The sequence below is a fragment of the Monodelphis domestica genome, chromosome 6 (assembly GCF_027887165.1).
Source record: "Monodelphis domestica isolate mMonDom1 chromosome 6, mMonDom1.pri, whole genome shotgun sequence".
Taxonomy (NCBI): domain Eukaryota; kingdom Metazoa; phylum Chordata; class Mammalia; order Didelphimorphia; family Didelphidae; genus Monodelphis; species Monodelphis domestica.
The window spans coordinates 79,924,958-79,950,222 of NC_077232.1; the positions used below are offsets into that span (position 1 = coordinate 79,924,958).

The following is a 25,265-nucleotide window of genomic DNA, read 5'->3' on the forward strand; positions in this document are numbered from 1 at the left end:
TCTTTGTGAAAATACTTATAGACGAGTATCCCAAATTTGACTCCTAACCTGGCTCCCATAATCTAGTCCCTTTTCTGTCTTTCATAGTGTGGCAAACTTTCAGTCCTGGCTACTGACTGGTGTAAAATTGAGATTTGAACTCTGGACTTCAATCCCCACAAGCCCTTGCTCCACTTCCCCAAAATGCTTTGTAATCTCACAGGAATTCTGAGGTGGGCCTCAGGGAAGGATTTAAACTGGTGGCAAAGGTTTTTGGGTCTCTTTTGGACTTCCATTTTGGGGCAGACATGGCTCCTTCCATAATGTAGGTGAGGTCTTGTCTAGGCCTCTGGCCTAGGCACGTGTTTTTTCTTACTTGTATATTCTTAAATTCTTAACCTTTAATAAACCTCATAAAATATAATACTCCTTGCAGAGAGAAACTAATTTCTACCTGCCTCAGTCTCCCCTAAATTTTAATCTTTACACTGGGTAAATGCTTACTTGCTTACATCATTTTAATTGGGCCCTGATTCAAGGAACTGTTATAGATTTATTTTTCCTTTACTTAGAATTTTTACACATAAGACTTAGTCTATATTTTCATCCAGAAATTTTCTTTTTTATTTGGATTTTTCTGATGTCTTTTTAATTTCTCTTGCCAATTGATTCATATACCTCATAATTCAGCCATGCATCCCTAAATGATCCCTGTGTTTTTCAATCACCCTATTCACGGGGGGATGTAAAAATATTATTATTTTAAATTGCAAAGTTTAAATTCCTTTTGAGAAGAATTTTAGGTTAAGAAACATGATACCTCTCCGAATCCAGAAACTGAACTGTTTGGAGAAGACACTATGAAGGTGCCTCCATACCACAAGCTGCACAAGAAGATCAAGAATAAACTTTGGGTGTGGTTGATTGAACATTTATTTGTATGTATACTTTCATGCCGAAGGGGACTGCCCCCAACTGGCTTTTTGTCAATGAATCTAGCAATTACTGGTTTTGTTCTTTTTTCCTCTTATCCTCAAATTATTGTAATCTTTAAGTTGATTATGTTTTCATTATCCTTTTTGGGGAAACTTCCCAATAACGATCAAACGGGGGGGGGGGGCATAAAAATGGAGATTTGAACCCCGGACTTCAATTCCCAGAAGTCCTTGGTAGTTCCCAGAATCCCCTAAAATCTCACCGGAGATATCCACCTAGGCCAAGAACAAAATGGGTATTTAAACTGACTGTACTGCCTACTCTCTCTCTGCTTCCGCTCCTAAGCACACGTAGCTCTCTACCTAGCAGGCAAGATGTAGAGTAAGTGGTTGTGAATGGACTCTGTGCCTAGGCACATGCTTTTTTATTTTGTATTTTCTTTATTTCTTAATCTTTAATAAACCTCATAAAAATATATTACTTTTAGTAGAGAAACTAATTTTAACTGTTATAGTTGTGTAAGAAGGAGGCAAGAATCAAAGATGACTCCCAGGTTATAAATCTAGATGAGTAGGAAGATGCACAGAAGAAGAGAAATGTTAGCCAACTATTCTGCTCCTGAGTTCAAGGAGGGAAAATATTACTAAGGGGAGTTAGAGAAAGGTTCCTACAAAAGACAGCATTTGAAGTGGACTTTAAAGAATGGCTGCTAGAAAGGGAACAATGTGAGTAAAAGCATAAGGGCAGAAACTTAGAAAGTTCTTTTTTAAAAGGTGAGTAGTCAGTTTGGCTAGGGTTTAGGGAATACAATGAGGAAATAATTCATATGTCTGAAAAAGTTGAATGGAATTAGATATAGAAGGGCCTTGAGGGAGAAGCTAAGTGTTTTGTATTCTCAGTAACAGGAGTCATTTGAAGGGTTCTGAGTACTACCAGGACATAGTGAAGCTGTAAAATAGTTAGTATCCCTTCCACCAAAACATTTGAGCTTTATTGTCCACAGTTGCTCTTAGAACCCTGGCCTAGGTCAGAGGATAGGTGAGACTACATCCAGTGGTGTTGGTAGTACTTCTGCCAGACTAAGAAGAATGACCTAAAAAGGCAAGTGGAAAACCCAGGACTTAGAATTGGAAGACACAGGTTTGGATTCAGGTTTGGCTATTTTACCTGTGTAACATGGATGACTTCATTTTACTTTTCTGGATTCATTTCTTTATTTTTTCATTTTCAAACAGAGAGCTGGATTCTATTTATTGATTGAGATTGAGAGCTAGGCCTAGAATCTATAAATTATCCATTATCTGATTAAGATCCAATATTTCTAAAGTCTCAACACCCTTTTCATGGTAGCAAACTTCACATTAAAAATCATCCCAGGGGCTAAGCACTTATATAAAAGTTTACTATTCCTTTTCTATATATTTATATCTTTAATTTTTATAGCTTTAAGGAAATGTTATGAATACCAATCCTATTATCTATAATGAAAGTATTATTATCCTCATTTTAAAGATGAGAAAACTAAGCCTAGAGATGCTAGATGACCTGCCTAAAGCAACAGTTAGTGCCAATTTATCTTTTGATTATTTATGAACAAAGGATAGCTACACTGTCCATAATCCCAAATAGCAAATAATCTTCACACCATCTGTAAAAATCACATAACAAACAGTCCTTTGAAATTTAATAATAGTAGAATATAGTTCTTTTGACAAATGTGGTTACCTAGTACTTGGAAGCAGAGTCCTGGAATAGTTATAGTAGTTATTTCAGGGAATAAAATACTTCCGTTAACAAAACACAGCTGTGGAAATGATAATTTACCTCACTGCTATTAGCTTGAATGGAAGGAAGTAGTGCAAAAATATATAGAATAGCAAGGAAAAAAGAGTTTATTAATTTTGTAGTACTCAAAAAGTAGATAGTCATAAGCCCTTGCCCCCAATCCCAAATGGAATAATCAAGAGCTATAAGAAATCTTGACCTTCTTTCAATCTTCTTTATGATGCCATTTAAAAAATTCCACTTTGCAGGGCAGCTGGGTGGTTCAGTGGATTGAGAGCTAGGCCTAGAGATGAGAGGTCCTAGGTTCAAGTGTAGCCTCAGACATTTCCTAGTTGTGTGACCCTGGGTAAGTCATTTAATCCCATTGCCTAGCCCTTACACTTTTCTGCCTTGGAACCAGTACAGAGTATTGATTCTAAGACAGGAGGTAAGGGTTAAAAAAAAAAATTTTCCACTTTAAAAAACTATTTCCGTAGAAAAACTAATTCACTGCTGGTAGAGCTATGAATAGATTCATCCATTCTGAAAAACAATTTATAATTGTGCAAATTAAGTTACTAAACTAAATTGTTCATACTCTTTGGCCCAGATAGTCTATTACTAAGATGAAACCCCAAGCTTGTGATCAACAGCAAGAAAAGCCACATTATATATGAAAATGCTGACAGTGGAACTATTTATACTTACAAATTGTTGAAAGCAAAATATTTGTTCAATGATTGGAAAAAAGTCTAAACAAACTGTAGTACATCAATGCAGGGAATGATATGCAGGATTCGGAGGCATAAAGAAAGATTTGAATGAAATAATGCAGTGAAATCAGAGGCAAAAAAATCAATATGCACAACAATCACCACATTATGAGTAAAGTCAACATTGTGAGGAAACAAAATTACAAATTTTGATCAATACGATAATTAATATTAAGTTAAAGGACATATCCCTCCTTTCTGTTAAAAATAAAAAGGGACTTTTCAAGGAATGTATTCTATAGAGAAATTGGGGAGTTTCTAGGGAACAGTCTGCTTTGTCAAAAGAAAATATATCAGTAAGGTGGAAAATTTTTCAAAAAAAATAAGCTTTAAAAAATTTATTGTCTCCCCAATTAACTCACTTCTTATCTTGTCTCTCATTTTCACTTTCATTTATACCAAAATTCAGGATTTCTCATAAGCTAATTTAGCTAGGTGGTCATTTCACTACAAAGTATAAATGTGAGTTCCTGAACCTCAGCAAAATTGGCTCCAGTGAAATAACATGTCCCAACAACTTCATAATATAAAGTTCTTTGCTTTGTATGATAGATATATTCTTGAAAAATTATATGTAAATCATATTTTTAAATCAACTTATATTTTCTAAATGCCAAAGAAAACCTTCTAATTAAAGTAATATTATGCTAAATCCTTTTGTAAGTCAGAGAATTTTCATATAGTGAGTTTTCTTGGCTCAGGACATACCTGGAATGAACAACTGTTTCTAATAGCTCAACCTTACTGTAAACCATTTTCATTCTTTCAACTTATAGAATCAAATTAATTTTTATGTACTAAATGGGGAAAAATCCTTTAAGTTTCTACTTAGTATGAAAGAATTTTCATCACTTTCCCATTCTAAATAAAAATATTAAAATATCTTTTTAAATTATCCATATGTTCTATGGAGAAATAAATTATTTAAACCATTCTATAATCTTACTTTTTCCAGTGGTATACTTGCCTTATTTTCCAGAAGTGTATCCTTCATGCTGGAATAATGTCCTATCTTCTCATCTTTTAAAAATAAGAAAAGCACATACAATTGTGGTTTATTAAGACAAAGAAGAGTTGGGGGAAAAATCACATTACTAACAAAACACTAAGAATAAACTCAAATTAATAGGTTTTTCTTACAATAATCTATTTGTATATTTGAAATAAAATAAAATTATTGAAAATAATATAATTTAACTATCACCTTATAACAATGCATTAGGACACATGCTTATGGAGAATATTCCAGACATAAGCCAAGTTAAATAACCAAGGGGGAGGGGGGGCAGAGATCAGGATAATATAATGTTTCCATGTTAGTCAATGAGGCAGGCAGAAGAGAATGCACAGGCCTGGAGTAAGGAAGAATTGGGTTTGAATTTGATGCCTGACAATTACTAGCTGTGTAACCCTGGCCAAGTCATTTAAGCTATTTGCCTCAATTTTTTCAACTGTAAAATGGGAATAATACTATCACGTGCCTCCCAAGCCTGTTATAAAGATCAAGTGAGATATTTGGAAAGCACCTAACACAGTACATAGTATATATAATAAATGTGTCTTCCGTTCAATACAAAGTCTACAGGCAATTATATGCAAATATATGCTTGTTATTTAATAACAAATTATCAAATGTAAAGTAGAAAAATATGAACTTGAAATAACTACCTCAGTGGAGGATAGATCTTTTATTTTGGAGGTGGACTTGGTTTATTGGAAACAGATGAAAATCATTTAGGCCTAAGTCTGGTAAACAGGTTAAGATCAAATTGTATGACAATGCTATTTTCAGGTTTTAAAAAATGTTGGGGGGTTTTGTGTTACTTATTAATAAATGGCCTCTGAAAATTCCAAAAGAGGTCCCCTATACTCATTCTGAGCTATGACAGCACCATTAAAATATTCCACCTCTCATCTCCCTGTCTGTGCACAGTCTTGTCCTCTAGGCCTGGGACAGCTCTCCTTCCTTACCTGATTCTTGATATGCCTGAATTTTTTTTTGAAACTCATCTCAAAAATTACTTTTGTAGAAAGCCTTCCCATATTTCCCAACCACTTAAGCCTTCTCCTGCAAGGTTATCTTCTTGCTACTTTATTATGTGTTATTTATATAAATAGAGAATGATCAAAAAACTACAAGTTTCTACCACACACAGCTTGCTTTTAAAATATATATATTTAATATGTAACTGATAACCTCCTGACCTTCTTTTCTACATACCACTGGTGTACAATGGATTGAACATTGGGTCTAGAGCAGGGGTTCTCAACCTCTCAATTTGTAGCAATGAGAATACATAATGCATATCAGGTATTTACATTCCGAATCATAACTGTAGTAAAATTACAGTTTTTAAGTAGCCACCAAAATAATTTTTTGGTTTGGGGTCACTGCAACAATGAGGAACTGTATTGCAGGATCATGGCATTAGAAAGATTGAAAACCACTGGTCTAGAGTTAGGAAGATCTGAGTTCAAGTTCGGCCTTATACATTTACTATTTGGGTAATGCTGGGCAGGTCACAAACTGTTTATTTCAATTTCTTTAGTCATAAAAAGAGGATAATAAGTGCACCTACCTCCCAGGGTTGTTTTGGGGAGGATTTATTTTTTTGTTTTGTTTTGTTTTTTGCTTTTTAAGCTGTTATTTTTGTATTGCTTTAATTTCTTTTTCTCATTTTTCTTTGACCTTTCTTATTTGATTTATTAATTTCTTTTTCAGTTCTTTCAGTGGTTGAAACTAATTACCACTTTTCTTTGAAGTTTTGCATGTACTTGCTTGGATCGCACAGTCCAATATTGGTTCTGTGGTTTGCTCTTTGTCACCATAGAAATTTTGAAGACTTGGGTGTTTCTTTAGTTGTTTGCTCATTTTCCCAGTCTATTTTTGCCTGTGGTTTGGGAATTCTGAAAGCTGATGATTCTGTCTCCTCTGCTGATGGTTTGCAGGGCTTGGCACTGTGAGCTATTTTTGTCCTGAGGTTAAAAGCTTCACCACAGCGCAGGCTTGAAAGGGCCAAGTGCTATGGACTTTCAGGTCTCACTGCAGGCTGGAGTCAGAATCTGGAACCTCGAGTGGGTGGGTCTGGGATGTTCTATTATTAGTGTAACCTGGGTCCGGAGATCCTGAAGTTGGCTTATGCTCAGATTCAGAACCTGTCACAGCAGGCCAGCACTCCTCTGTGTGTAGTTTTGCTTCTCATTCCCCTTTATCCCATGAAAATCAACTCTCTGCCTACTTTTCAAGTTGTGCTCAGCAGGAGAGCCCCCTCATTCCATCATGCTGTTGATTTTTGACTCCTGTTGTTTTGAGGCACTTTATAAAGATTGGTTTAGAAGAATTATCAGAGTGCTTTTGGCATTCACTGCTACTAAGCTGCCATCTTGGCTCCATCCCTCTAAAGTTAATACAACTTAAAGAGCACAAATTGCCTTCTGATGAAGTAAAAGCAAAGCTGAAGTAGGTCAGCAGTTTTCAAACTTTTTAACTAGAGACCCCTCCCCAGGTCCTATTTCTTGCTTTTTCCAATATCCATCCCCCAAAATATAAAGCCCCAAAGATGGGTGTGCCCAACAAGGATGGATTCATATTCTTATTGTCGCTCTATCATCAGTTCAACAGTCAGGACAGGGACTGGCTTCAAATTGTTTGCTTTGAAGGATGATTTTTTCCAGATAATTTGAAAGTCTTGTGCTTGGCTACTATACAGAAAAAGAGACTGCTTTAAAGGGTCACAATAAAGCAAGAAGTCGGAGGCGAATATTACACTTCACTTATGGTCAATACTCTCCAAGATCCAATAGGGAAAGTCCTATAGGAAAAATGAGCACTACTCTGGAATCTTATATCCTACCATAAAAATTGAAGAAAATTATGTAAACAGACTAGAATATGTCTTCAGATTTTTCTTTCTTCTCTGTGTTTTGACCTGGATATTCAAAAGGCTGAATCAATGGACCACAGGTCAGGAAATGGGAGTAAAAGAAATAGTACTGCCATTTCCCTGCATCCTCTCCCATTCTGTTCTCCAAGCTAGACCTAACTCCTAGAAAACAAAGACAGAAAGATAGCCTAAGAGGCAAAGAGAATGACAAATAGCCTGAGAGATGGAGGCAACAGAGTATAATGGGGAAACGCCTTTTCCATGAAATCAGGAGACTAGCATCTGTCCAATCTTTTTGTCTACTCTATAATTCTGGTCATTTATATCTCTAGGTCTGTTTCTTCATCAATAAAATGAGTAATTTGAGATTCCTTCCAGCTTGAAGATTCTAAATAAAAATTTTAAATAGAACAAGACCCAGCTCAAAAAAATACAAAATGGAAATCTTCTTACCTAACTGCCTATTCACTAATCTAGTATTGCTATGCAAAAATGCATCTCAGTGATAATGAAAATTCAGAATCAACATCAAAACTATTTCCCAATATTGCAAACTATAATTGGTAATAAGAAATTTCCATCACAATATAGGAAATATAGGAAAAAGCATTAGAAAAATACATAATTATAAATTCTCATTGATGCCCAGAAAATAGACCAAGAACCATTTCTTGAATTTTGAGGACTCTCCTATACCAAATACTTTCAGAAAATGTGCAGAGTATGGAAATTTGTTTCTTAAAAACAAATTCCTAGGGGGCAGAGTCAAGATGGCAGCTTAGCAAGCAGCAAAAGTTCAGACCTCATGGAAGACCCTTCCTTAACCGATACAGACTGAATGCTCCTAGGGCACCAAAATTCAATCTGAACAACAGGACAGAAGCGGGGAACCCTCCTTCTGGACTCAAATCAAAAGGTACCCCCCCCAAAAGCCGGAATCCGAGAATACTCAGGGCTAAGGGGAAGGCAGAGCGAAGGTCCCAGGACCCCTCCCCCACAACCCAGAGGGCTGAGCCCCCAGCAGCAGCTGGAACCTCTGAGAGGGCAAAGGTGCTGGTTTGGAAGGTCTACCTTGTGAGCAGCGGGGCTCCGGGCTCGGAGCATCCAGCTTGAACAGCAGGGAGAAAGCCAGGGAGAAACCGGCTGTGGCTGGGTCCCTCCATCGGGCTCCAGTCTCACCGTTGCCTCGGGGCACATCCAGACCAATCCAGTTAAACCTAATTCCATCAGAACTCCTCAGAGTTTTGGGAGGCTGGCAAAGGCACTTGTGGACAGTGGAGAAGCAGCTGGAGAGAACTGGAGAGAGACTGAGTGGCCCAGCCTTCCAGGAGTCTTCAGAGCCTCAGAGCTTCATACCACATACAGCCCGACCCAGTTGAACTCAATCCAATCAAAAGCCTCCAGAGGACAGGGAAGCTAACATTCCTCCCCTAGAGACTGTACCAAGAGATCTGACAAAGTTCCAAGAGGGGAAACTGACAGCCCCAAAACCAAAACAAAATGAGAGGAGCAAGAGCACAGCCAAATATGGGAAGCAAAGAAAGGCTAAACTCGAGCAAACAACAGAAACAGAAGAAAGAAATTACAATAGACAGCTTCTGCATAGGTAATGAGCAAAGAGCGAATGAAACAGAGGGGGAGGGATCAGCAAAGGAAAAATCACAAATTCCAGTGAATTGGATATAGGCTTTGGAAGAACTCAAAATGCAATTCAAAACACAATTAAGAGAGGCTGAAGACAATTGGGAAAAGAACTTAAAAACTAAGATAAGTCATTTGGAAACAGAAAATAGTGTCTTGAAAGCCAAAATCAACCAGCTGGAAAATGAGGCAAAGGAGATGAAAGATGAGGCAAAGCAGATGAAAGATGAGGTGAAGAAGATGAAAGATGACCTCCAAAGAAAATCCGACCAAAAGGAAAAGGACAACCAAAAAACTAAGGATGAAATCCAGTCTTTAAGAACCAGAATACAACAACTAGAATTGAGTGACCTCACAAGGCAGCAAGACACTATAAAACAAAACCAAAAGAATGAAAAACTTGAGGAAAATATGAAGCATTTCATTCACAAAATAGAGGATTTAGAAAATCGTTCAAGGAGAGACAATTTAAGAATTATTGGCCTACCAGAAGACCATGACAAAAGAAAAATCCTGGACATTATATTACAAGAAATTATTAAAGAAAACTGCCCCAAAATCCTTGAAGAAGAGGGAAAAGTGGAGATTGAAAGAATCCACAGATCACCTCCTGTATTTAATCCCCAACTGACAACACCCAGGAATGTTACAGCCAAATTCAAGAACTATCAGACCAAAGAAAAGATATTACACACTCCCAAGAAGAAGTCATTCAGATACCAAGGAACCACAGTGAGGATAACTCAGGATCTGGCTGAATCCACACTGAAAAAAAGAAAGGCATGGAATACGATATTCTGGAAAGCAAGGGAACTAGGTCTACAACCAAGAATCAACTACCCAGCAAAATGGACTATATACTTACAGGGGAAAGTATGGTCATTCAACAAAATAGAAGAATTTCAAGAATTCGTAAAAAAAAGACCAGACCTGAACAGAAAATTTGATATTCAAGCACAGAACTCAAGAGAATCATCTAAAGGTAATTTAAAAAGAGGGGAAAAAAAGAATAACAAAAAAAAATTTTAAGAGATTCAATAAGTTAAAATGATATGTATCCGTATAAGAAAAGAGGTCATTGGTAACTCTTAAAAACTGTTGTTATTGCCTCGGCAGTAAAAAGAAGTACACTTAGAGGGAACAGCAACAAACTGTATAGGATGAAAGGACAAGACATAAATAGGTATCTAGATATATGCATGCAAAAATACATACACATGAGTATGCATATATATATAACTACAGCTTAAAATAGGTTAATATTAAAAGAAATGGGAAAAGAAACAAATGGGGGTAAATTTATATGTCATAAAGAAGTTCATGGTGGGAGGGGGGAGAACATCAATACACTGGAAGGGTAAAGAGGTCAGAGACAGGAAATACTCAACTTTTACGTGCTTTGAAAGTGACTCAAAGAGGGAAAAACAATCCAATCCATTGGGGGCAGAGAAATGATTTGCACCCTATAGGGGAGTAGAAGGGTAACAAACGGTCTGGTGGGGAAGGAAGCAGTAAAAGAGGGGGAGGGAGCTGGGGGTTAATTTTAGAAAGACTACAGGGAAAATAAGGGGAGGGGGGATAAATAGGGAGGAGGGTAGAAAGGGAAGTAAAATAAGGGTGGGAACAAGGGGGCCTGTTCAAAAGCAAACATTGGTGTAGAAGGAAATAGTGAAAAGAAGAAAAGGCAGGTAAATGAGCAGAAATCAAAATGCTGGGAAATACACAGCTAGTAATCATAACTCTGAATGTGAATGGAATGAACTCACCCATAAAACGCAAGCGAATAGCAGAGTGGATTAGAGTCCAAAACCCTACCATATGCTGTCTACAAGAAACACATATGAGAAAGTTAGATACACATAGGGTGAAAGTAAGAGGGTGGAGCCAAATCTATTGGGCATCAACTAACAAAAAGAAGGCAGGAGTCGCAATCATGATATCCGACAAAGCCAAAGTAAAAATAAATCTAGTTAGAAGAGATAGGGAAGGTAATTACATCCTGGTAAAAGGCAGTATAGACAGTGAGGAAATATCTGTACTCAACATGTATGCACCAAATGGCATAGCATCCAAATTTCTAAAGGAGAAACTAGAGGAACTCAAGGATGAAATAGATAGAAAAACTATACTAATGGGAGACCTGAACCTTCCTCTATCCGAACTAGATAAATCAAAACAAAAAATAAATAAGAGGTAAGAGAAGTGAATGAAATCTTAGAAAAATTAGAGTTAGTAGACATGTGGAGAAAAATAAATAGGGACAAAAAGGAATATACCTTCTTTTCTGCAGCACATGGTACATTCACAAAAACTGACATGTATTAGGGCATAAAAACATTGCAAACAAGTGCAAAAGAGCAGAAATAATAAATGCAACTTTCTCAGATCACAATGCAATGAAAATAATATTAGTAAGGGAACATGGGGAGGTAAATTGAAAATTAATTGGAAATTAAACAATATGATTCTCCAAAACCAGTTAAAGAACAAATCATAGAAACAATAATTTCATTGAAGAAAATGACAATGATGAGACATCCTTTCAAAACCTATGGGATGCAGCCAAAGCAGTCCTCAGGGGGAAATTTATTTTTTTTTTAATTTTTTAAACATTATTTTATTTGGTCGTTTTCATACATTATTCACTGGAAACAAAGATCATTTTCTTTTCCTCCCCTCCACCCCCCCGCCTTTCCCTCTCCCATAGCCGACGCACAATTCCACTGGTTATCACATGTGTTCTTGACTCGAACCCATTTCCCTGTTGTTGGAATTTGCATTATATTGTTCATTTAGAGTTTCTCCTCAGTCTTATCTCCTCCAACCCTGTAGTCAAGCAGTTGCTTTTCCTCAGGGGGAAATTTATATCCTTGAGTTCATATATTAACAAATTAAGAAGGGCAGAGGTCAATGAATTGGGCATGCAAATTAAAAACTTAGAAAGTGAACAAATTAAAAATCCTCAGATGAAGACTAAATTAGAGATCCTAAGCCTCAAAGGAGAAATTAATAAAATTGAAAGTCAAAGAACTATTGATTTAATAAATAAGACTAGAAGCAGGTACTTTGAAAAAACAAATAAAATAGACAAAGGACTAGTCAGTCTAATTAAAAAAAGTAAAGAAATAAACCAAATTGACAGTATCCAAGATGAAAAAGGAGACCTCACCTCTAATGAAGAGAAAATTAAAGCTATCATTAAAAACTACTATACCCAATTATATGGCAACAAATATGGCAATCTAGGTGATATAGATGAATACTTACAAAAATATAAATTGCCTAGACTAAAAGAGGAAGAAATAAATTACCTTAACAACCCCATTTCAGGAAAAGAAATTGAACAAGCCATCAAAGAACTCCCTAAGAAAAAATCCCCAGGTCCAGATGGATTCACAAATGAATTCTATCAAACATTCAAAGAACAACTAATCCCAATATTAAACAAACTATTTGACAGAATAGGCCAAGAAGGAGTTCTACCAAATTCATTCTACAACACAAACATGGTACTGATCCCAAAGTCAGGCAGGTCAAAAACAGAGAAAGAAAATTATAGACCAATCTCCCTAATGAATATAGACGCAAAAATCCTAAATAGGATACTAGCAAAAAGACTCCAGCAAGTCATCACAAGGGTCATCCACTATGACCAGGCAGGATTCATACCAGGAATGCAAGGATGGTTCAATATTAGGAAAACCATTCACATAATTGACCATATTAACAAGCAAACTGACAAAAATCACATGATTATCTCAATAGATGCAGAGAAAGCCTTTGATAAAATACAACACCCATTCCTATTGAAAACACTAGAAAGTATAGGAATAGAAGGGCCTTTCCTAAAAATAATAAACAGTATATATCTAAAACCATCAGGAAACATCATCTGCAATGGGGATAAACTAGAAGCCTTTCCAATAAGATCAGGAGTAAAACAAGGATGCCCATTATCACCTATATTATTTAATATTGTACTAGAAACACTAGCAGTAGCAATTAGAGAAGAAAAAGAAATTGAAGGCATCAAAATAGGCAATGAGGAGACCAAGCTATCACTCTTTGCAGATGATATGATGGTTTACTTAAGGAATCCTAGAGAATCAACCAAAAAGTTACTCGAAATAATCAACAACTTTAGCAAAGTTGCAGGACACAAAATAAACCCTCATAAGTCATCAGCATTTCTATATATCTCTAACCCATTTCAGCAGCAAGAATTAGAAAGCGAAATACCATTCAAAATCACCCTAGACAATATAAAATACTTAGGAATCTATCTGCCAAGACAAGCACAGCAACTATATGAACACAACTACAAAACACTTTCCACACAGCTAAAACTTGATCTAAACAATTGGAAAAACATTGATTGCTCATGGGTGGGATGAGCTAACATAATAAAAATGACAATCCTACCCAAATTAATTTACTTATTTAGTGCCATACCCATTGAACTACCAAAAAACTTCTTTACTGAATTAGAAAAAACCATAATTAAGTTCATTTGGAAGAATAAAGGATCAAGGATATCCAGGGAAATAATGAAAAAAATGCAAAGGAAGGAGGACTTGCAATCCCAGATCTCAAACTCTACTATAAAGCAGTGGTTATCAAAACAATTTGGTACTGGCTAAGAGACAGAAAGGAGGATCAGCGGAATAGACTTGGCATAAATGATCTCAGCAAGACAGTTTATGACAAACCTAAAGACCCCAGCTTTTGGGACAAAAATCCATTATTTGATAAAAACTGCTGGGAAAATTGGAAGACAGTGTGGGAGAGATTAGGTTTGGATCAACACCTCACACCCTACACCAAGATAAATTCAGAATGGGTGAATGACTTGAACATAAAGAAGGAAACTATAAGTAAATTAGTTGAACAAAGAATAGTATGCCTGTCAGACTTTTGGGAAGGGAAAGATTTTAAAACCAAGCAAGACTTAGAAAGAGTCATAAAATGTAAAAGAAATAATTTTGACTACATCAAATTAAAAAGGTTTTGTACAAACAAAACCAATGTAACTAAAATCAGAAGGTGTGAGATTTAAAATGGTTGAGGTCTTAAACTGTAGTGATTAAAATAGTGGAAGATATAAATTGTGATAGATATAAGAGAGGGTGAGTAAATTTGACTGCAGAAATATGTTTCACTACAGTGTCTTGGGTTTTAAAATCAAATATAAGGTGGTCGCCAGGGAATATTCCCAATTATTCATATACCCAAGTCAATTGGGTTTTATAGAGATTTTAATTAACAATACAATGAGTAATCAAAGAAAGAGAGAGAAATAAAGGAATAAGTATGAAGGGCCTCAAGCCAATATGGCCTAGACCTGAGTCTTAAAAGAGAAATCAGTCAGTTTTTTAATACTCACCACAAGGTCTGACTAAACAAGGATACTAGTTACACCGGGCCAGCATCCTTCCTCAAAGAGTCTTCCAGCCAGAGATTGTTCAAAGGGCCTCTCTCAAGAGCCTCCAGAGCTCCTACCCCAGAGGTACAGAGCCCCTCAGAGGAGCTCCTCAAGGAGCTCTCCTTCAGAATGAGAGTCAGAAATTGAGATCCTTGAATGAGATCCAAGCTCTTATTTTTAAGGGCAAAATCTCCTCTGTCACCTCCCCTAAGTCCTTACATCTACCAATCACTGTAGATGTTTCTAAAGGACCGCCCATTTTGAATTCACAGCTGAGTAGTTTTAATCTCTTTAGTAAGTCAGGAAAATTGCTGCTGTGTCAACAAATTTCATTAGAAAAAACCTCTGAATAAGTTATCACCCTTTTAGGTTTAAGTAGTTTACAAGTTGCCCCACCTTTATAGGTACTTAGTATCCCATTGTATCAATTCTAAAACAGTCATGACTCAAAGAACTTCTTGTCCCTTCCATAAGCATGGATCAAAGTACTTTCATTGTTTAGCAAGCCTTTTTCTGTCCTAAAGCAGTCTTAAGTAGGGTGGAGCAGGGACACTCCCATAGCTAGGAGCCCCCACACTCAAGTAGAGTTCTCACCATCTGCTAGGGAATTTTTTTAAGTAGAAGATTCCCCAATGGGGGAAATTTCCAACATTCATAAGTCTGAGAAATTTTAAGGTTTACAAAGGGTAGCAACAAATTGGGAAACAATCTTCATAAAAACCTCTGACAAAGGTTTAATTACTCAAATTTACAAAGAGCTAAATCAATTGTACAAAAAATCAAGCCATTCTCCAATTGATAAATGGGCAAGGGACATGAATAGGCAGTTCTCAGCCAAAGAAATCAAAACTATTAATAAGCACATGAAAAAGTGCTCTACATCTCTTATAATCAGAGAGATGCAAATCAAAACAACTCTGAGGTTGAAAACCTCACACCTAGCAGATTGGCTAACATAACAGCTATGGAAAGTAGTGAATGCTGGAGGGGATGTGGCAAAGTAGGGACACTAATTCATTGCTGGTAGAGTTGTGAATTGATCCAGCCATTCTGGAGGGCAATTTGGAACTATGCCCAAAGGGCGATAAAAGACTGTCTGCCCTTTGATCCAGCCATAGCACTACTTGGCTTGTACCCCAAAGAGATAATAAGGAAAAAGACTTGTACAAGAATATTCATAGCTGCACTCTTTGTGGTGGCAAAAAATTGGAAAATGAGGGGATGCCCTTCAATTGGAGAATGGCTGAACAAATTGTGGTATATGTTGCTGATGGAATACTATTGTGCTAAAAGGAATAATAAAGTGGAGGAATTCCATGGAGACTGGAACAACCTCCAGGAAGTGATGCAGAGCGAAAGGAGCAGAACCAGGAAAACATTGTACACAGAGACTGATACATTGTGGTACAATCGAAGGTAATGGACTTCTCCATTAGTGGCAATGCAGTGTCCCTGAACAATCTGCAGGGATCTAAAAAACACTATCCACAAGCAGAAGATAAACTGTGGGAGTAAAAATACCAATGAAAAGCAACTGCTTGACTACAGGGGTTGAGGGGATATGACTGAGGAGAGACTCTGAATGAACACTCTAATGCAAATACCAACAACATGGAAATGGGTTTGAATCAAGAACACATGTGATACCCAGTGAAATTGCGCTTGGGCTATGGGGGGGGGGGGGGGGGAAGAAAAGAAAATGATCTTTGTTTCCAATGAATAATGTTTGGAAATGACCAAATAAAAATTAAAAAAAAATTTAAACTACCAACAATTAAAAATAAATTTTCCTATAAAGTATTCAAGTGACTTTGCCTTACTAATTAAACAAAAAGAAATTAATACATATCACTGCATCTGGCAAAAGGATAATCCATGATAAAATTATGAAATGTTTGTTATGAATCACTACTTTGCCATCTGTGTTTAAATATTCCATGCTAGGTACAGGTGGATTGACAACCATGGGAGTCACTTTACTCAATCACTATTAAATGAAATTTATAAAAATCTAGGAATATAAGCAACATACTACACACCATATCATCCCCAAAGTTCAGGGAAAGTGGAGAGATTAAATAAAGACATAAAAACATTAATAGGAAAATTTTGTGCAGAAACACACCAAAAATAGATAGACATTCTACCATTAGTTCTGTTTCATCTTAGAACACGACCCAGTGGAGATCTGCACATATTTCCATTTGAGATGCTATATGGACACGCAATTTGGCAAGGAAGGACTTGTAAACCAGCTTACATTGCAATGATAGGTGGAAACTGTCAATTAACAAAATATATACAAGCTTTACAAACAAGAATAGCAGAGTTGCACAAAATGGGCTTGATACAACAAGCAGTACCCCTGGATTACAATTTGCACAACATCAAACCAGGAGACAAAGTATACTTTAAAAAAATTTAATAGAAAATTGGCTACAGACATAAAATGGACTGGACCACATGAAGTATTGCTTACTACCCCGACAGCTATAAAAATTGCAGGGAAAGACTCATGGTTCCACTGTTCTCACATAAAACCATAAAAATTCAACATCACTGTAACAGACATAGAATAGAGTTACACAAAAGATAGTACTGAGAAATGAAAACAACTGATTAACATAAAAAAGTACACCACAAAGAAACAATAGTGACACATAATGTTCTAGACAACAAGATCCCGGCAGTCAAGCACACCACAACAACAAGGAGAAGACAATTTTCCAGCCCAAAGGGAAAGATTTTAAAGCATCCCAGAGGAAAAGCATCGAGAAAAGCTGCTAGAGAGAAGAAACAAATAGAGAAAGATGAAATGGACAGCTAAGACTTTGAACTTTGTACATTTGTTTAATAGCTGCTAGAGAAAAGAAACAAAGAGAAAAAGCTGGAATGGACAGGTAGGACTTTGAACTTTGTAAATTTGTTTATATAAGAAGAGGACAGACGGAAAACAGGACTTATGTGTAAGACTGAGTATGATAAAATCATAAAACAAAATTAATTTCACATATTAGGGAAATAGCATGCAACACTACATAACTTGGAAGAAAGAGATCCATCAGTCAACATGAGAAGTGGAAATCTGAAAAAACTTTTTAAGTATTCATTCAACACAACACTATTAGACACAAAACACAAAATCACCAACTGATATATATTGGGAGATCTAGTGTAAATAAATGAGTGTCTGAAATTACATTTATGGAAAATATAAATATGTATATAGTTAGTTCCATAAGGTCTTAGGCAAATAGAAATATCAATAAATATTTCTATTTGACTGACATCAGGATGCAGGAACAATGTATATTATTGTATTATATGTAAATAATCTCTATAAATAATATATATACTATAATTAGGTTAGTAACATAGTGATAGGGCCTGTAAATATGTAGTATAGCATGTATATATGTTACATAAGATTAGGTTATAGATTAGACTAGGTACTTAGAGAATAGTTATAATAAGTAGGGAATAGATGAGGAGTAAGTTAAGTATAGCATAGACAGTTATACTTAGGAATAGACTTAAGCTGCATTTGTAGATAGTAAACTTTTCATTGTTTATTGTAAAGCTGATGCTGAAATTGTGTTTAATGGAAATATATAGATAAAATAGTTTGCAAATAATTATAAATAAATTAAATAGGAAAAATGTTTATATTAGTTTTACTTAGCAAAAGTAGTATTAGCACTAAGATTCAAATTTCTTTATAATGGTTTTGTTCAAACATTTATTGTACTGAATTTATTATAAAACCCTAAAACTACCCTTACCCAAACTTTCCTGCATGGAATTCCTTAGAGTAGATAAAGTTAGCATAGAATAGTGGTAGAGTAATTGAGGGAATTTTATTATTTTGGGGGGGAGTAGTTAGAAAGTAGATTTAGTAGCCTGGTAAGTATAATAAATATAAGCGACCTTGGAAAGGTCACAACAAAAAAAGGGAACGATTGTGGAAAGAAAAACTGAATCAAGCTCTGGACTTTCTGTCACTGAGGTGGAGCAAACAGCAGTCGGAAGGTTAGAGTGAAATTGATGAACAGTGATGATAGTTGGGGGAGGGGAGTGGTGACTTGGGGAGTGACAGTTGCTCTCGAAGGGCTCTCTTTCCTGGCCCTCAGACTGGAAGGAGCACTCTGTCCCTATCTCTGGATAGAAGTACCTCTGTTCCTATATTTTCCCAACTGTGTGTTCTACCTGGATTCCTGGGATTGTGTCATCAAACAAAAGGATTGAAGGGGAGCAGTTTGAACTGTAAGGCTGGTCTTTAGGGGCATCAGCCCAAAGAAACAGGCCCAACCAGATCGGAAAGTCAGAACCCTTTCTTCCTCTTGCTGTCTACTGCTAAAAACTTTGAACTTAAGAAAACTAGCACAGATTAGCATAAACAAAAATAAAAGAAACCCTCCACCAGCCAGTGAGGCCCAGCCTCAGCTCAAAAGCTAAGAGAGACTCAAACCCAATCTAGGGAAATCCCGATTCCCTCTTCCCTGATATCTTCCCAATCCAAACTTATTAAATTCATCTTGAGTTAAATAACCTGCTGTCAGATAAGAGAACTATCATTTCAGGGGGACAAAGAGGGAGCTGAACCTGAGGACAGCCATTCAACCATAAACAGTTCTTACTGGACCCCTGCCAGGTGACCTTGATCTAGGGGAGGCTTGTCCCTCAGGGGGGTCTGTGCTTACCTGCTCTGGGGTATCTTCAACATCAATCAATAGAGAAGACATCCCCTCAGGCTATCATAGTTGGCCCATTTCTCAGGAATCCCATTTTTCAAAGATAGCCTCTCAGCAGGGGGTATCTCTCTCCTTTTACCTCACCAGCATCCTTATTCCCTCTATCCCTTCAACTCCTCCATTCCCTGTTATAAAACCTTCCTTATCCCCGGTACTTCTTAAATCCCTACAATTCCTTTATCTATTACACAACTAGGTGGAATAGTGTAGAGAGTACAGGGCTTGAAGTCAAGAAGACTCATCTTCCTGAGTTCAAATATATCTCAGACACTTACTAGCTGTGTGACCCTAAGCAAGTCACTTAATACTGTTTGCCTCGGTTTCCCCATCTGTAAAAATGAGCTGTGGCAAAACATTCCAATATCTTTGCCAAGAAAACTCAAAATGGGGTCATAAAGAGTGGGACATGAATGAAAAATGACTGAATGACAAAAAAGATGTAGATGGTGCTATATTTTAGAAATATCTTGCAGATAGTTACAAGAATTTTCTCATTCTACATTATTTACTTGTATATTGTATATTTGAAATTTAATTAAATCTGACTAATATAAACTTTGTGATAATTTGCCTAAAGTTATGCTAAAGTTCATGTTGAATTTTTGCTAAGTTAAAGAGATTTCTATTGAGAATAGAAATTTGATCTGCAGAATTTAATTGTGAATGTGAGGAGGAAAGATGATAGCTTTTTAGTGAAAATTAATGTTTTAAAGGTCAGAGGACTTGAGTTTGAGCCTTAGTTCTGAGTAACCCTAGGCAAAGCATTCGACTTCTCCGGACTTTAATTTCTCATCCATAAAATGAGGAGTTTGAACAAGTTATCTTGAAGGTGCCTTTCAATGTAAAGTCCTAGGAAAGTTCCTTGCTTCATCTCTAATCAATAGGCCACCTCTGTCTGGTGCTATTTGGGGGTCAAGAGGAACCTGAACAGGAAATATACAAAGAAGCACAAGGCATAAATTCTTTCTTTCAATAGTCTAAAGGCTTCACATACATTAAAAAACATTACATAATTAAGTAACAAAGCACATTATACATAGTAAGTACAATGGGAATTCAGAGATAAGAGAACAGTAGAAAATACAAGTCATGACAACATGTATAACACTGAATTTCTCATAAACTGAAATTAATCAAAGTTTCTTCATTTATATATTAGAAATAATAATAATAATAATAATATACACATCACAGAATTATTGAGGATTAAATAACATATATAAAGCACTTTGTAAGCCTTAAAGTACTATATAAATGCTAGCTATTGTTATTATATGTAATTCCACTCATAAAAGCACAAACAATACTGGATCTTTCGTGACTTTAGTTTCCTCAACTGTAAAATGAGATAACTAAATGAGTCCTAAGGGTTCAAGTCCAGGTTCTACTATTTTTAGTTATGTGATCTTGGACAAGTGAAAACATTTTTGAGCTACAAGTTACCTCATCTAGACAGGTAGCATAATGAGTAAACAGGGAGCTGAACATGGCGTCAGGAAGATGAGTTTAAATCCAACCTCATACACTTAACAGCTGTGTAACCATGGGAAAGTAGCTTAAGTTCTATATGCTTCAGATTTCTCAACTGTAAAATATGGATAATAACAGCGTCTACCTTATAGGTTTGTTGTGAGGATCAATTTAAGTGATATTTGATAAGCACTTAGTATAGTGCTGGCATATAACAGGTGCCATATAAATGCTTATTGCCTTGCATTATTCTTTTTCTCTCTCTTATATAAATGAGGAGGGTAGTAGTATTAAATGAGTCTTTTCCAAGGCCTCTTACACCTCCAATATTCTTTGAATGAATAGTAAACAATTTTATCATAGAGACAGAGACAAATATGTTTTCCTGAAATCTCAAAAAAACCCACTAGGTGGCAGAAAGTAGTGATGAGATTCAGTTTCTAAAAAAGAAAATTTGAAAATATTTAAGTGGTCTCAAATTCATGAGGTTTCTATCTTTACAAATTACTCTTAATAACCCAAAACACCAAATTTCAATAGTTTATTTGTAAAATAATAATTCCAAATTATTATTCAAAAAAAATTAAATTTCATGTAGATGTTTGTCCATAATGAACTTTAATATATACTAATGATATGTGAATGTGTATATATGGTTCATAAAAATGCATTTCATTTATTAGGAGATTTATAACATTTTAATGACACTCTGATGAATACATTTTATTAAAAAGACAGAATTATTCTAAATCTGCTCTAACTGTTGGATTTCTAAATGATACCTCGCCAAAGGTTGTTTTCTGATTTTCTTTCATTAATCTTTAAAATCAATGGGAAACTACATCAGCGTAAGAACCTCACAGCATGGGGCAGCTGGGTGGCTCAATGGATTGAGAGCCAGGTCTAGAGATGGGAGGTCCTGGGTTCAAATCTGGCATAAGATATTTTCCAGCTGTGTGACCCTGGGCAAGTCACTTAACCCCCATTGCCTAGCTCTTACCATTCTTCTGCCTTGGAACCATACACAATATTGATTCTAATATGGAAGGTAAGGATTTTTAAAAATATCACAGCGCATATACTTCACACTGTAACTTATTCTAAACATTATACCATAGTTAGCACTGAATGTTTACTTCCAGGAATAAATTCCATATTAAATACTTGATGAATTAAACTAAATTAGCCTATAGCAATATTAGGCAAATTAGAATATATCTAACATATAAGACAATATTAATTTTTCCTTTTATTAATTTGTTTCTTCATTATGTTTAAATACCCAAGTATCTTTTTCCCTTCCTTCCCTCTCTGCACTAGAGAAGGCCAAAAAAAAAAAAGTACATATAAACTATGTATTTTGTGTTTCAATTTATCAATTCTCTGTCTGGAAGTGGACATCCACAAATTATTCTTCAATCATTAATTCTGTAGTTTTATATAATGTTCTCTTAGTTCTATTCATTTTTATTTTCATAATTTCATGTAGGTCTTTCCATATTATTAAAATATTTACTTGCCCCCTCATTTCTTATAGCACAACAGTACTCCATCACAATCATATGCTACAACTTGTTCAGCTATTCCCCAATTCATGAACATCCCCTCAATTTCTATCCACCACAAAGAGAACTGTTATAAATATCTTAGAACATATAGGCTCTTTCCCTTTCCCCCTGGCCTACTTGGGAAACAGAGGCAACAGTGGTATTTCTGGGTCTAAGGGTATATAGTTTTATAATTCTCTGGGCAGAATTCCAGATTGTTCTCCAAAATGGTTGGATTAGTTCATGTTCCACCAACAGAATATTAATTTGCATAAACAGTGCCTCCTTCTATGTTTTCCTGTTTCTATCCCCTCTTCAATTTCTGCACTTACCCATACTTTACCTCTCTTCATATTGAAAAAATATCACTTTAAAACAGCAGTGTGATTTTGTACTAATAGATAGAGGTAACCTGGCAACATGAGATAAACCCTGGGATCACCCAATGATGCAGCCAAACTGCAAGCCAAGAAAAAGGGGATGGCATTTGGGGGTTGAGGTGAGTCTGCACCAAGTTCCATAGATCCTAAGGAGGGATATGATGTGGAGATGGTTATTTAGTACAAACCTATCCCTCAATAAAAACCCATTCATTATTACATTCCTGACAAGTAGCTGCCAGCTTTTACATTAACTACAAATGCCTAACTCTTAGTCTTGCCTTCTATTACTACACAGAACAAAGTCTAATCTCTTTTCATCAGAATACCCATTGAATGATTTGAATGCAGTCATCATGCCCCCCCCCCCAAATCATCTTTTCTATAGGTTAACATCTCCAATTCCTTTACCTAATTGTGTGTCATGGTCTCCAGTCTCATCATCCTTGTTACCTTCTTCAGGAAATGCTTTATTTTGTCTATGCCCTTCCTAAAATATAGCATCACACACCAAACACAGTATTCCAGAAGTATTCTAACCAGAAAGGAGTGCATACAATTAACACATACCTTACTAAGCTTCTTTTTAAGTAGACTTGGATAACATTATCTTTTCTGCCTGGCATGTCATACTGTTGACACATATTGAGTTTGAAATTCACTAACTTCCTCAAATTTTTTTCACATCATGTGTCCCTTACGATATTTGTAAAGTTGATTTAACTCATATGTAATCTTATAAATTCCGCCTTATTAATATAGTACATTGTTCTTGCCTATTAATAAATCTTTTTCTGACTGTCATACATGTTAACTATTTCTCTCAGCCTTGTGTGATTTGCAAATATTATACGCACATAGTCACAGGTTTATAGGAAAATAGTGCTAGAATAGCAAAGGTTCTTACAAGTCATCTATTCCAGATTCTTCATTACAAAAGAACAAACTGAGGCCTATGAAGGCTTACTAATTTAATGTCACATAGTAGGAAGTATCAGTGGGACAAAAATGTTGAAGAGCACAAAGTTAAGGATATATTCCTGGGAGTTTCAAGTTGACACAGACCTCACTTTTTAGATATAGTTATTCAAGCAGTGTTGAATCTAAGTGCACTATCATTTATAAATAACTAATGGTTTGTTTTGTGAGTTGTGGCCTGCAAAGTACAATATGTTAAATAATAGTGAAAACTATTCACTATACCAAAGTGAATTAATAATTCAATCACCAGAATCACCTCATAAAGTAATAAATCCAGGTACTATTCTCAGTTTACAGTTAACGAAAAATGCTCAGAAAGTTTGAATTACAGCAAGCCCAAGTCAGGGGCAGGAAACACTCTTGGATCTCTTTTGATACCTAGTCCAATGTTCTTCCCACTCACAACCTATATTTATTAGAATGTTCTAGAATTTTGCCAGGAAGAGAGGTTAAGCTCACTAGTCTATTATGTTGTCACCTCCATCCTCTTCTGGTTTTAAGAACTGGAACAACTGTCCATCTCAAGTCCTCCTGTTCTTGTGCTCCTAGGGTTATTTCAATGATCATTCAGTGACTGGGTGGCTTTATCTGCAAAACTCCTAGAGGGAGTTGTCCTGGGTCTCATAATGTGATCTCACTGAGGCCCTAGGATTACTGCTCTCTCCATAATGATTCTTAAAAAATAATGGCCCTCTCTTTTGATTCCTCTTTCTATGTGGTACCTGGCTTGGCAAATAGATGGATCATTTTTCCTTTTCCCTTCCATTTTTAATTTACAGCATTCTTCACCAACTTTGAAAGATTCTAAACAAAAATCTTACCAACTCTCATTAGGTCTACTCAGTTCTAGCCAAATGAGCCTCTCCTTCTTATATGTTAAAAGGGTAATCCAGAAATGTCAATCCTTTCTCATACACTTCCTAACTAGATATTCTTTTATCTGCCTCTCTCCCAAAGACTCTCCCTTGAATCTTTAGAATCTTTAGATTCTTTAGAAGAGATGAAAATACCACTGGTGCTCCAACTTTTTTAGATTTTTTTTTTTGGTCAATAGTTCTTAATCCATAGCAGTATTGTAGAGAAATATTATGAAAAATTTCAACTCTATCCCTCATCCTACTCTTACTCTTAACAGACCTACTGGTTAGTCACCTTGCACAAGTCTCTACTTCAGTCTATCCTCCATAGACCTGCCAAAGTGATTTTCTTAAAGAGCAGATTCAACCTATGTCACCTCTCTATCAAATTCAGTTGAGGGGCTCCCCATCACCTCAAAGATCAAATACAAAATCATCTGGTATTCAAAGCCTTTTATAACCTAGTCCCTCATTACTTTGCCAGTCTTCTCACATCTTAACTCACTACTACATACTTTTCAATCCAGTGACCTCATGGTTCTTCCACAAGAAGACACTCCAATTCTCAGTTCCAGGCATTTTCTCTAATTGTCTCCAATGCCTGGAATGCTCTTCCTCCTCATCTCTACCTTCTGGATTTCCTGACTTCCTTCAAGTCCCAGCTTTTTAAAACCTTCTACAGGAAATCTTTTCTCATTTCCTCTGAAGTCTCGCATCTTCAGAGCAAAAGGACCAGAACCAGGAGAACACACTGTACACAGAGACTGGTACATTATGGAACAATCGAATGTATTGGACTTTTCTACTAACTAGTAGCAATGCATTGACCCAGGACAATCCAGAAGAACTTAGGAGAAAAAATGCTATCCACATCCAGAGA

The 25,265-nt window shown here is 36.0% G+C and overlaps 1 protein-coding gene across 9 annotated transcripts in view; it reads right to left on the reverse strand.

Annotated features, from left to right (window-relative positions):
- The window catches only part of LOC100022326 (DNA polymerase nu), a 479,612-nt gene that overhangs the window by 417,131 nt on the left and 37,216 nt on the right, over positions 1–25,265 (reverse strand). For all 9 annotated transcript variants that reach the window (XM_056802319.1, XM_056802316.1, XM_056802317.1 and 6 more), the window contains exon 4: positions 4,420–4,472. In XM_056802319.1, the coding sequence (XP_056658297.1) occupies positions 4,420–4,472 (53 nt within the window). The remainder of the gene's footprint in view (positions 1–4,419; positions 4,473–25,265) is intronic.